We start from the raw sequence: 12,600 nt of genomic DNA, 5'->3' as shown, positions 1-12,600 counted from the left end.
TTATCATTATAGTAAGTACATGTATAACAATGTATACAAACATGTATCAAAGCTTCCAGTGCACAGAAAGGAACAAATCATTATATTAATAAACAAGTGAAAATAATATATACTGAATAATAATAATAATAATAATAATAATATGTGACCCTGGACCACAAAACCAGTCATAAGTCGCACGGCCAGCATTAGCCAACAATACATTGTATACTGTAGGTCAAAATTATCTCTTTTATGCCAAAAATCATTAGGATATTAATATATATTTATATATAATATATTCTTTTTTGTGCTCATGAAATCATTTAAAAAGCATAGATCATTAATATTACAATGTCTGTTATTGAAATGTACCAACATTTTTTAATATAATTTTGCTCTTTCAGTTGTCCAGTTATTGACAATGGGAACTCTCTCAAATTTACCTCAAAATTTGAGTCTGGCAACCTACGGAAAGCAATACAAGTCCGAAAGTATGTGCCGAACTTTTTTATGTAAACATTTTCCTTGGATAAAATTGTTGTTTTATTCTTATCATGCTTTATCTGTTTCTGTCTCGAGGTTCGAGTACGACTTGATCCTGAACTCAGATATCAATAGTAATCACTATCACCAGTGGTTCTATTTTGAAGTGAGCAATATGCGTCCAGGGGTTCGCTATCGATTCAACATAATCAACTGTGAGAAGTCCAACAGCCAATTCAATTATGGTAGGTCAATATAGATTTTAGGCCAGAAACATACAATACTGCACACAAATATGCAAACAAGTACTTAACTCTTTCCCCGTCAGAGAAAAGAGAAAACGCCCTGCCATTGACGACTATTTACTGCAATCCATATTTTCACTGTTGTCCACTAGGTGGCCCAACTTATAAAACATGGAAGCATCCAAAAACAGTAAAAACTCTGTTTATGTTTTGATCATCGCTCTGAATCTGATCTCTAACAAAAGTCTTTTACAATAATGGAATTATCTCAGCTTTTGTTTTGAAGAAACCTATCCAAATTGGAAAGGTGATAAAAAGAGAACAAATGAAGGAAGGATGAAACATGCTTTTTTGTTGTTTAAAAGCAGAGGGTCTATTCTTTCATTTTATATATTTATATATTTAAAGAAAAAAAATTTCTGGAAAGCATAAAACTTTTGTGAAAATCATAAAAAAATTTGGTGCTGGCTGGCAAAAAAATTAATAGTTTAAAAAAGTTTTAAAAAACGCTGGCGGGGAAAGAGTTAAAGTAAAAAAAATTATAATTCACACTCAAACCATCACTAATGTATATAACTTTCTTTCTTAAGCTAAACACAAACAAAGATGTCAGTTATAATGTTTGCTATAGTGATGTTACGTATACGTAATTATGTTGTCAGCTTTATAGTGTGTTCACACCAGACGCGGAAGAGGCGACAAGCGCGAGTGATTTACATGTTAAGTCAATACAAAGACGTGAATAGGCACCCTGTGGCGAGGATGGCGCCAATTGAGCATTGACACTGATATGCGCAAGTTGAAAAATCTGATCTTCGGCGGATTTTCATGCTGCGTTAACCAATCAGAAGCTTGCTCTAGCAGTGACGTGATTACAGGAAGTGAGCGGAGGCAGAAAAAAAAAACAATGGAGGACAATCATCATCGCTATAAGGGGTGTGACGGTTTCAGAATTGGTGATGACGGTTATGACGTGAGTCAAATGTGACGGTTCATAACATAACCGTCTGTGGGGGGGGGGGGGGGTTTGCTTGTTTAAATTGACGCGAAAGTGTCATTTTACATAAAATCATGAATGTGATGCCAAGTGTGTTTTAAACAGTAATGACTTTGAGCAATTTAACAGAAAGCAATGAAAAATTTAAAAAACACAATGTTGCCAGAAGACTGCGCTGTCACTCTCTGCCCAGCATAAATTAATCCTCTATCTATCATCTATCTTAATAATCTTCAGAGAAACACATTTGTGCATTGGGCTTTTTATGTCTGTAATTGTGTCTATATCTGTCATAACACGGACCAGAACAGCACGAAAACATGTGGATTAAAAAGCATCTTGAAGAGGTTTTGCTCATAAATGCAGGTAAAATAAATTAATGTGAACTTGAGATTTTTATACTGTTATTAAACTGCACAGTATGCGCTGCAAACCCAGCCGGTGTAAAAGCACAATGGCCACTCGCAGCAAACGCTCTCCACATACGCGCGGCTCAGTTCTCACGCTTGCGATGTGAAACTGGTGTTTAAATAAACTAGACACTAATTAGCTACTTGCTCTACGTTTATTTAAAATAAACAGCAAGACAACTAGCAGTGAATGTGCTTTCAGGAGAGTTAGTAGTTTAGCATGGGAGGATTTGAACTTGAAAAGCGGAGTGTACTGACGCCTTTCCGCGATTTAAACAACATTACTTCTTAATTCATGTTTATTTGATGCTATAAATTAACTATAAGGAAGAGATGATTTGAAAGGTGAGACTTTGTTTAATATGTTTAATCTCAAAAGTAACCGAAAAGTAACCTGGTCTGTCCTGTATGTCAGCGCGTTGTCTTGTCAGTCAGTGTCTGTCTGCTCCGCTCTGTATTTTCACTGTATTTTTCACTGCGTGAGAACATATGTGGGATGTGTAGCGTGTAACACAGTCACAGACTGTTAACAATTGTTTTTAATTAGTACTTAAAATTCTTTATGATAAAAATGTTTTTAAAAATATTTAATAACACGGTTTGGGCGGTTATAGAGTCTTATTACACGGCTCTCTGGAATGCTTGATTCTGATTGGTCAGTTGAGACATTTGCAGGTTCGTTCTTTTCGAATAATAACCGCTCCAAAATAATAACGCATAGCCGGCACAACTTTTACGAGTAAGATCGCTCCGCGCCAATAAAGATTACTGTCTGTTTGGCGCCATCTTGTGACAAACACTGGACAACCACGACAAGACACAGAGAGCTTACTGAGACTGAACTTGACAAAATAGAGCATGACAGCTACGAAGCCAACACACAAAAAAATACAGAATGGGCATTAAAACTTCTCAAAGACTGGCTAAAAGAGAAAAAAATGGAGACAGACAAGTATGAAGCAGAGGATCTTAATAAGGTATTACGATCATTTTATGCATCTGTGCAAAGTTTCGCGGAAGGATAAAAATGTTAATTTAAAACAAATATGCCAATAAAATGTTTCAAATTCATATTCATGTCCAGTTTTTTTTCTTATGTGACAAGTAGCCGTGTAATAAGCGGGATAATGTAGAGTCAGCCGGTAGTTATCGGGAAATAAGCCCCTTCAGTGTGATACAAGACCCTCCGCTTCGCGTCGGGTCCTGATCACACTGTCGGGGCTTATTTCCCGATAACTACCGGCTGCCTCTACATTATCCCTTACTTAATGACGGTTTTCAACCATAACTGTCGGTCTCGCGGTTATATAAAAACCGTCACACCCCTAATCGCTATACGAGACATCTTCGAACTTTTACAGGAATTAAAAGAATCTTGTTTGGAAGAAAGTGAGTGAGGAGGTCGAACAATCTGATAAGTTTACTCAATTTGAGCTATATAAGCCCTCCCATGATGTGAATTTACGCATGAATGTCTCGAATTACTAGAATTTTTACGTTAGAATTTAGCAATTAAACTACGTCAAACTACATGCAAATAGCATGTTTTTTTCGCCTCTTCCATGTCTGGTGTGAACGCAGTTAGTGCTGTTATAGTCAGAGGTGTAAAGAGTAGCTGAAAGCCATACTTGAGTAAAAGTAAAAATTCCTTACTGTAAAAATTACTCCACTACAAGTTACAAGTCACCAATTTAAATACGACTTGAGTAAAAGTATTAAAGTAACCCAATTTAAAAGTACTCAAGTATTTTTACTCGTACTGAATGTTGGCTCAAAGATGCACTAGTCCTCAACACAAAGAGACATTGTAGGTCTGGGCAGTGAAAACTAAGAAAGTTTATTTATGAGGTTTTATTTCCTAATATAGAAAAGAAATCAAACACCTCAAAATTTTGACCTGGCAGAACAAACACAGATTAAACATAGTCATAGTCTTTTGACTAAAATTTTATTTAGTTTTAGTCATATTTTTGTCATCTGAATTGATTTAGTTTTAGTCTAATTTTATTCAACTAAATGCCATGAGATTTTAGTCTAGAAATCTACATTAAATTTAATTTTTGTCTAGTGTTGTTGTGTACTTGAATGTGCCATGCTGAAAAATATATAGCCTAACTTTGTGATATAAATATATGGTAACACTTTACAATAAGGTTCATTAGTTAACATTAGTTAGCTACATTAGTTAACACGAACTAATAATGAACTGCACTTATACAGCATTTATTCATCTTTGTTAATGTTAATTTCAACAATTACTAATACTTTATTAAAATCTTGTTTACATTAGTTAATGCACTCTGAACTAACATGAACAAACAATTAAAGCTTACATTTTTATTAACTAACATTAACAAAGATGAATAAATAATGTAACAAATGTATTGCTCATGGTTTGTTCAAGTTGGTTAATACATTAACTACTGTTAACTAATGAACTTTACTGTAAAGTGTTACCAAATATTCTTATATAGGCCTATCCTAAAAAATATATAATTTTAATATTTAAAAAATTCCATTAAACTAAAATTACACTAACAGAAATATGATAATGCATATTAAAAACGTGAAGTAGTTCATTTGAAAGATTAATTGTAAACACATGTAGTACGTAACAACACTATCTCACATTAAGTGCACTACATTTCTTCCGTCATGCATCCCTCTTTACAGTAAATACATTACAGCATACTTGATTAAATGTGAGGACAGTGAAATTGTACACTTATTATCAATCTTACAATGTACTCAAGTTACTCAGGCAATCAGTACAGGACCTCGCTGGTTTATTTTGGCTTATATAGTAAGTTATATCAAGTTATGAAACTTACCAGCTCAGGTTAGCTGATAAAGTAGCATCAGAGTATACAAACATTTGTGCTTGCCTTTGAGTTGTGGGATGACCCTCCAGCAATCGCGCATCACTTTTGTTTTGATTGTAGCATCACATGTTTAACAAAGGGTCCCTTGACTGAAGCAAATGTGATATGCATCCATATGTTTGCTCTTTATCTCTTCTCTCAGACCAGACGCGAACTTTTCTCTACAGTTTATGACATACGCAGCACGCAGATGTCCCGCTACGGTGGCTCAACGCAAGCCATTTAGCGTTTGACATCAAAGTACCGCGAGACCAGACTTCTCCATATGCATTTGATTCGCTCTCGCAGTACTTTGATTTCATACGATTGCTCTGCGCAGCGCCAAATGAAGTCCCTCAGTTGTGTGTGTGCGTGTAACACCTCGCGACCACAGATTCTATCCATCATCACTCTCTGACACTTTCGTCTCGTTTTTATTTGACGAATAAACAATGTAGCGAGTAACGTAAAGTGTCATTTCAAATGTAGTGGAGTAAAGAGTACAAATACCCAATCAAAAATGTAATTGAGTAGAGAGTAAAAGTTGCCTATATTTTTGATACTCAGTACAAGTACAAAGTAGCCCAAAAATACTTAAGTACAGTAACGAAGTACATTTACTCAAGTACTTTACACCTCTGGTTATAGTGCTAAAATACTGACAATGCAGCAAGTACTTGTTTCATTATGAAAAGTTGACTGAAAGCACAAAATGCAAAAATACATGCAACCAAGCTTGCATAACTTCAGAATTGGGTTATTGGATGTATTTTTGTGTGAATGTGTTTTTTGTTCTGGTATTTTTGTGACAGGTATGCAGGTGCTCATGTACTCTGTGCAGGAAGCTATCAACGGAAGACCCCATTGGGTCAGAACCGGATCAGACATCTGCTACTACAAGTAAGGACAACACTTTCCATACTAATTGGTTGCAAAGGTATTACAAAGTCTGGAAAATGAATACCTGCACAGTTGATTTGTGGCTTGTCAAAATGGAGACAGAACTCTTGTCATTGTTTCGCAGCATCTATCTTTATTTCTTTCTCTCTCCCTACCTAGGAACCATTTCTCACGAAGCTCCATTGCGGCTGGTGGTCAAAAAGGAAAATCTTATTTCACCATGACTTTTACTGTGACCTTTCAGCACAAAGATGATGTCTGCTACTTCGCCTACCATTATCCATATACCTTTTCTACACTTAAGGTAATATACACTTTAAAGGGGTCATATGATGCGATTTCATGTTTTCTTTTGTTTTTGGAGCGTAAACAGTTGTTTGTGCTTATAGAAAATACGTAAAGTTGCAAAGATTAAAGTCTTAAGCCCAAAGAGATATTCTTTCTAAAAGTGAAGGGGTCATCCATGTCTTCCTAAAGCCCTATTCGGACGGGATTAGTTTTACAGGGGGACCTCTGAGAAAATGGTGCTTCTCAGAGGTCCTCTGTGTTTTTAATCTCGTCCGAATCGGCCATGTCTGTGTTTTTCTCTGACGACCTCCGTAAGAATTCCAGAGCAATTTACCTACTGTTTTTCGCCGAACCCAGAGGTCCTCTGAGAAATTTAATCCCGTCCGGATGCAAATGTCTGTGTTTGCCCGCAATATCTTTTGAAAACGCGGTTCATGTCGTGTTTTGGCCAACGTGATCTGCCGTAAGGTCTTACTAATGCGCGTTTATTGTATTTCCTGAGTCCTGTTCATTCAGATATGGATGTTTTTTCGCATTTGGCAAGTGTATGGTAATTAAATCAAGACGAGCTGAATATCAAACACTGTTTAGACTGGCCACTGTAACATCATTAACGTTATAAGAAACTCCGTTCAAAGTTGTTAAACTCCGGAATGGTAATGTTAATTAATAAAGATAATAAATTGTTATTAATCATTATTTCTTCATTTCTTTGGGTTTATTATAAGCAGACAGTTATATAAAACACGTAGGCTAACGTTACTTTAGTAGGATTTGTATATTTTATTTTGATTTTTTAAAATTAAATTAATAAATTACATTGTCATAATTTTACATTTAAAGCAAAATATTAAACATTACAAACACGCGTATCCAGAGCACGTGCTCTTCTGCGCCCAAATGCATGAAACAGACACTCCCATCTCTGGAATAGCCTGCATCATTTTAATCCCATCCGAATCTGTACATAAAATCACAGACGTCCTGGGGGACACGTTGAAACTCAAACGTTGTTTGGAAAACTAATCCCGTCCGAATAGTGCTTAAGACGCCTCATTCAAACACTTTATATCTGTGTCATTATGTGGGGAGATTTGCATAACACCGTCAAAATGTATACGCAAAGTAGGCGTAAAATTGTTGCTGCCACTATGTTGTGGAGACGCTGCTCTTTGGGAACGGATATTCCAAATATGGTAAGGGGCTTAACATTTCCCTCACACACTTGAGGTATTCAAACAATCAAAATGCACTGAATAGCAGGCAAATCAGAGCACACCGGACATTTTAGAACGATAAGCTTTGTAAAAATCGGTGGTTTCAGAAAGGTGGGGCATAGAGGAGCAACAAAAAAAACAACACATTGCATTACAGAAAATACACAAAAGAATGTTTTTTAACCTTAAACCGCGTTAACACATTGCATTACAGCAAATACACAAAATAATGTTTTTTTAGCAACATCATATGACACATTTAACCTCTTGTTATGCTAGAAACATGTAAAGCTGCCTGACACTTATATTTAGATGTCTTTACTATACGTACTTATACAACATTTATGTACTTTACATATTGTGTACATTAGGGATGCTCAGATAAGGATTTTTGGAGCCGATGATGACTACCGATTTCTTTTAATCATGATTGTCCGGTACCGATCCTTCAAGATTTATATAACTGATATGTAGGACTGGCACTGTTAACCTTTTTTCAGATAAAGTAATACCACCGATGTTGCCTTGGTTATGTTATTTACAGTAATTGTGCATATTATGCAATTAACCCTCGGCTAAATCCGGTACAATACATGAAATGAAAATTTTATGTTAAAAATTGTGCATGGTCCCATTATAAATAAATAAATAAATAAATAAATGAATGAATACTATTATGGTTTTAACAGAAGTTCAACTAGGCGCAACAAATGAAGAGTTTGGTTCCAAAACGCAATAAATTCATTTTGACAAATTTGGGTAAAAACGTGTTTTCTATACCAAGAAAGTGTCAAGATGAAAACCACTTTTTTCTGTTACAAACTTTCACATAGCATCTTTAGGTTATAAAAACATGAAAAATTCAAATCCATAACTTGATTTTCAAAGATTTATTATAAAAACAAATAATTTTTTCCACAAAATGCAATAAATCCATGACAAGTTTTTTTCTTCAAAATATCTGTTGAATCAATATATAAATGTGCATTCATCTTTGCCATGTTATATTCATTTAGTTGGTATACAGTGATTAAAAAATAAACATGAATGGCATTAATCAAAACACTTTGTCATATAGTCATTGCTGCTGTTATACTTGTGATGTCATCGCTGAACTTTTTTGACAGCGATCAGCTGTAAAATGTTTTGGTCCTGCTTGATTCTCGTTGACTTTGAGTAAAATTATGGAAAGTTTTTCATAAGATCCCTGGGGTCAATGTGTTAGCACGAGAGAAGCTAGATGCTGTCAGGAGAACAAGCGATCGTCTCCAGAGTTCCTCTCGCGTAAATTATTAGATTTTGATAGCTTACATTTTTTTTTCAGGAAACAACCACAGGTTTATCAATGCCATTTAAAGTTTGTTTTTGTTCGTTTGTTGATCACGAAGTACAAAGTCGATGAGGAAAACTAAGATTCTGTGTACTCAACGCGCCACCATTGTTTGTTTACATTGCGTGGAGTGGTGCGCTGTAATTTGTGGAGCGGATTTATTGCATTCTGTAGAAAAAGGGGAATGACGTTTATTGCGTTTTGGGAAAAAATGGAGAAAAGATGACAGAGTAACACGGCGAAGATTGGATTTTGCGTAAAATTAAGAATTTACTTTTAAATACTGACCTGATATAATACTGATTTTGGCAGTAACTCATTTTTTTAAAAATGGCGTTTATTGCGTTTTGGAACCAAACTCTTCAAATATTCATTAAATTTAATATGAACAATTTAATATGCCTTTAAAATCAGGACACAAGAAAAGCACTGGCCATGAAACAAGGCCATTTCAAACTGAACATACTTGCAGCCCATAAGGTTGTACAATATGTGCACGAAAGGTACAATGTATCAAATGCCTTTTTCTTGTGTAAGTACAGAGTGTTGTGTACAGTATGTAACATTGACTTTTAGAGGTTGAACTCTAAATTCAAAATTTCAACATTTTGGAGACGTTTTTCCCTGCCCCCCCTTTCGGGTTGCCAGACACATACAGGAGAGCAACTGACAATGGAAAGCATAAGTTTATCTGCTCATTTTTACATTTTTACGTTTGCAATGTTTTTTGTTGTCTGCAAATTACAAACCGGCTTGTGTGGATTTTTATAATTCAATCTGCGCTTCATTTCGAGGTTGCGTCCACCGGAGTTCGCATTCATGGGCCATTGCGGTCTCATTTATGCAACCATGAAAACTGGCAACCGTGAAAACTGGCAACCGAACTGTCAAAATAAACTATTGGGTAAATTGGCACATTCCTCAATGGAAGACCTATTTCAAAAAGAGAATAACTGGCTATAATATTGTTTTTCAAAAAAAAAACTATAACTATAACATGTTTCTATGGAAGCCCATTTCTGGCACATAAGAAAAAAATTATGAATCATAATTATGAAAAAAAACATTAAAAGTCATAATTATGAGTTCAAACCTTTAAAGCAATAATTTTATCTCATAATTATAATTTACCAGAGCATGATTTGTTTCTTATGTGGTGGAAATGGGCTTCCATATGTTTACCTCATATCTACAATAATATAGTTTTTATTTTATTTTGTACAGTCAAAAACCTACATACAGCTCCTTTAAAACACCTTAAATAAAGTACAACCAAGCTGCCTTTAAGATCTCCTGTAAAACATGTTCAGAAGTGTTGATCTCATTGTTTTCATGCTGCCACAGGGAATGATAGGAAGTGTAATTTTGTTCAACTATCCTGTCAATCATTAGTATTTACTAGCAAGCTATCTAGAATGATCTATTGCAATTAGCTTCTGTCATTTCTTTAATTGTCGTTCCACAGAAAGTTCCCCACTGGTTATAAGAGCATAATTCTGGCTTATTTTGTTAATGCAATCCATGACTCGAAGGCAGAGTAAGAATGCTGACCTAATACCTGAACGTCCAACGAGCAGTCATTTAGTTTTAAATTGTGTTGTATCATTTACTCAGATGCACCTGCAGAAGCTGAGGGCCCTGCAGACAGCTCAGATCTACTATAGAGAAGATGAGCTGTGTCAAACACTAGGAGGAAACAGCTGTCCCCTACTCACTATCACTGCCATGCCAGAGTCTTCCAGCGACGACCACATCGACCAGTTCAGTACGTAGCGCACGCAAGCTCACATGCACAATTACATGCAGGTTACTATGAGGCCATACCTGACAATTCAGGATGTCAGAAACTGCATACGGTTTTCCTAATTATATTCTCATGCACAGTCTTGCATGCATTTTCATGCACTTGCATTCTTTTATGAACTCTTGCATGCACTTGTTTTACATTTTTGTCCATGCAGACAGCTTACTGCATACTTTTGTGTGTAGCATCTGAGTTTATGCACTTTCATGCACATACACTATCTTGCAACTCTTATGGTCACAATGACCTCATGCGTTCTGATATGTATTGTAATAAGTATTTTTACACACTTCCCTGCAGTTCTGACATGTGGTATAATATATAAGGAGTGTATCCAGTAATGTTTTTATGTGTTTAGGGAGTCGTCCGGTGGTGTTTCTGTCTGCACGGGTGCATCCCGGTGAGACTAACTCCAGCTGGGTAATGAAGGGCTCTCTGGAGTTTCTCATGAGCTCCAGTCCTAAAGCACAGAGTCTGAGAGAAAGTTACATTTTCAAAATCGTCCCGATGCTCAACCCTGATGGAGTCATCAACGGCAAGTATGTCAAAATCATCAGTAAGCCATATAATTCATCTTGACGTAGGCCAAATCTATCGAATAGAGACACTGTACACTTGAGAGCAGGATAGTGAAATAGTGGAAAGTTTCAGAATATAGGCGCTTATATTTATAGTTCCAGTTATGTGCATAGTAAACTACAGTATAGCATCATATCAACAATAAAACTTGCTAGTAGTCTTGAGCTGAATTTAAACATGTTTAGAAAAACTACTAGACAAAACAGAAATATCGAAAAATAGAAAGAAGTTCAGATACTTTAAAGGGACACTCCATTTTTTTTTTGAAAATATGCTCATTTTCCAGCTCCCCTAGAGTTAAACATTTGATTCTTACAGTTTTTTTAATCCATTCAGCCGATCTCTGGGTCTGACACGAGCACTTTTAGCATAGCTTAGCATAATCCATTGAATCTGATTAGACCATTAGCATCCCGCTAAAAAATAACCAAAGAGTTAGATATCTTCCAATTTTCTAGGCAGATATGGCTAGGAATTATACTCTCATTCTGCCGTAATGATATGACGCAGAAGCCAAAAATAGTCCCCTTGGTAACTTTTAATGGTAGGGGACTATTTCCAGGCAGTGCATATCACTACGCCTGCTGCAGCCATGTTACAGCAGCATAGTCCTTGATTATTACGCCAGAATGAGAGTATAGTTCCTAGACATATCTGCCTAGAAAATCACAATTTTTTATTTTCCATCAGTCTTAGTTTACAGAAGAGTCAAGTTTTAAATAGGAAAAATATCAAAACTCTTTGGTTATTTTTTTAGCACGATGCTAATGGTCTAATCAGATTCAATGGATTATGCTAAACTATGCTAAAAGTGCTAGCGCCAAACCTGAAGATCAGCTGAATGGATTCCAAAACTGTAAGAATCAAATGTTTTACTCTAGGGGAGCTGGAAAATGAGCATATTTTCTAAAAAGTTGAATTTCCCTTTAAGCTTCACCTTTTGTATTGTGTAATAGTGACCTCTAGTGAGGAAAATCCTACCTAGGGCTGTCACATAGATTAAATAATCGTCTCATCGCCATTGTTTGACCTCATCGCAATGATTTTAGATCACCGCAATGATTGCACATCTCTCTAAAAAACACAAGGGGGAGCTGCAGCGCCTGTATAAATGAGAAAGTATCAGATGGTGCTCCTTAACTGACAGTGTAGCGCAATTCATTAGGCAAAGCCGTTCAATACAGTGGAAAAATAAACTTTTAAAGAAATGCTGCAAAACTTTGATAATTAGTATGAGCTGCCAGGTACATTTTTTTTTAATTTCCAAAACAGCAATTCCAAATTTAGGATCTGCTATTCTGAAGGATCTGTAAGGAATTGATTTTTTTGCAGCCACTACAGACATATGGTCCTTTAATAATATAACCTTAGTATGATTGGCTACTATTTATGGCCGGTTCTGCTATAGTTAGTATATTTTGATTGCATTTTTATTTTCAGTTATTTTTCAGATACTTTATTGTGCTTATTTCTTATGAAGAATTTTCAGTTTTTAAGAGTTATA

General features: G+C 35.7%; 1 protein-coding gene across 3 annotated transcripts in view; it reads left to right on the top strand.

Annotated features, from left to right (window-relative positions):
• The window catches only part of agtpbp1 (ATP/GTP binding carboxypeptidase 1), a 52,085-nt gene that overhangs the window by 26,506 nt on the left and 12,979 nt on the right, over positions 1-12,600 (top strand). For all 3 annotated transcript variants that reach the window (XM_065247722.1, XM_065247723.2, XM_065247724.2), the window contains 6 exons: positions 387-473; positions 562-710; positions 5,791-5,878; positions 6,038-6,182; positions 10,328-10,478; positions 10,876-11,056. In XM_065247722.1, coding sequence (XP_065103794.1) covers positions 387-473; positions 562-710; positions 5,791-5,878; positions 6,038-6,182; positions 10,328-10,478; positions 10,876-11,056 — 801 coding nt within the window. The remainder of the gene's footprint in view (positions 1-386; positions 474-561; positions 711-5,790; positions 5,879-6,037; positions 6,183-10,327; positions 10,479-10,875; positions 11,057-12,600) is intronic.

Source organism: Paramisgurnus dabryanus, chromosome 11, assembly GCF_030506205.2.
Source record: "Paramisgurnus dabryanus chromosome 11, PD_genome_1.1, whole genome shotgun sequence".
Lineage (NCBI taxonomy): Eukaryota > Metazoa > Chordata > Actinopteri > Cypriniformes > Cobitidae > Paramisgurnus > Paramisgurnus dabryanus.
This window is presented reverse-complemented; position numbering and strand designations above follow the sequence as displayed.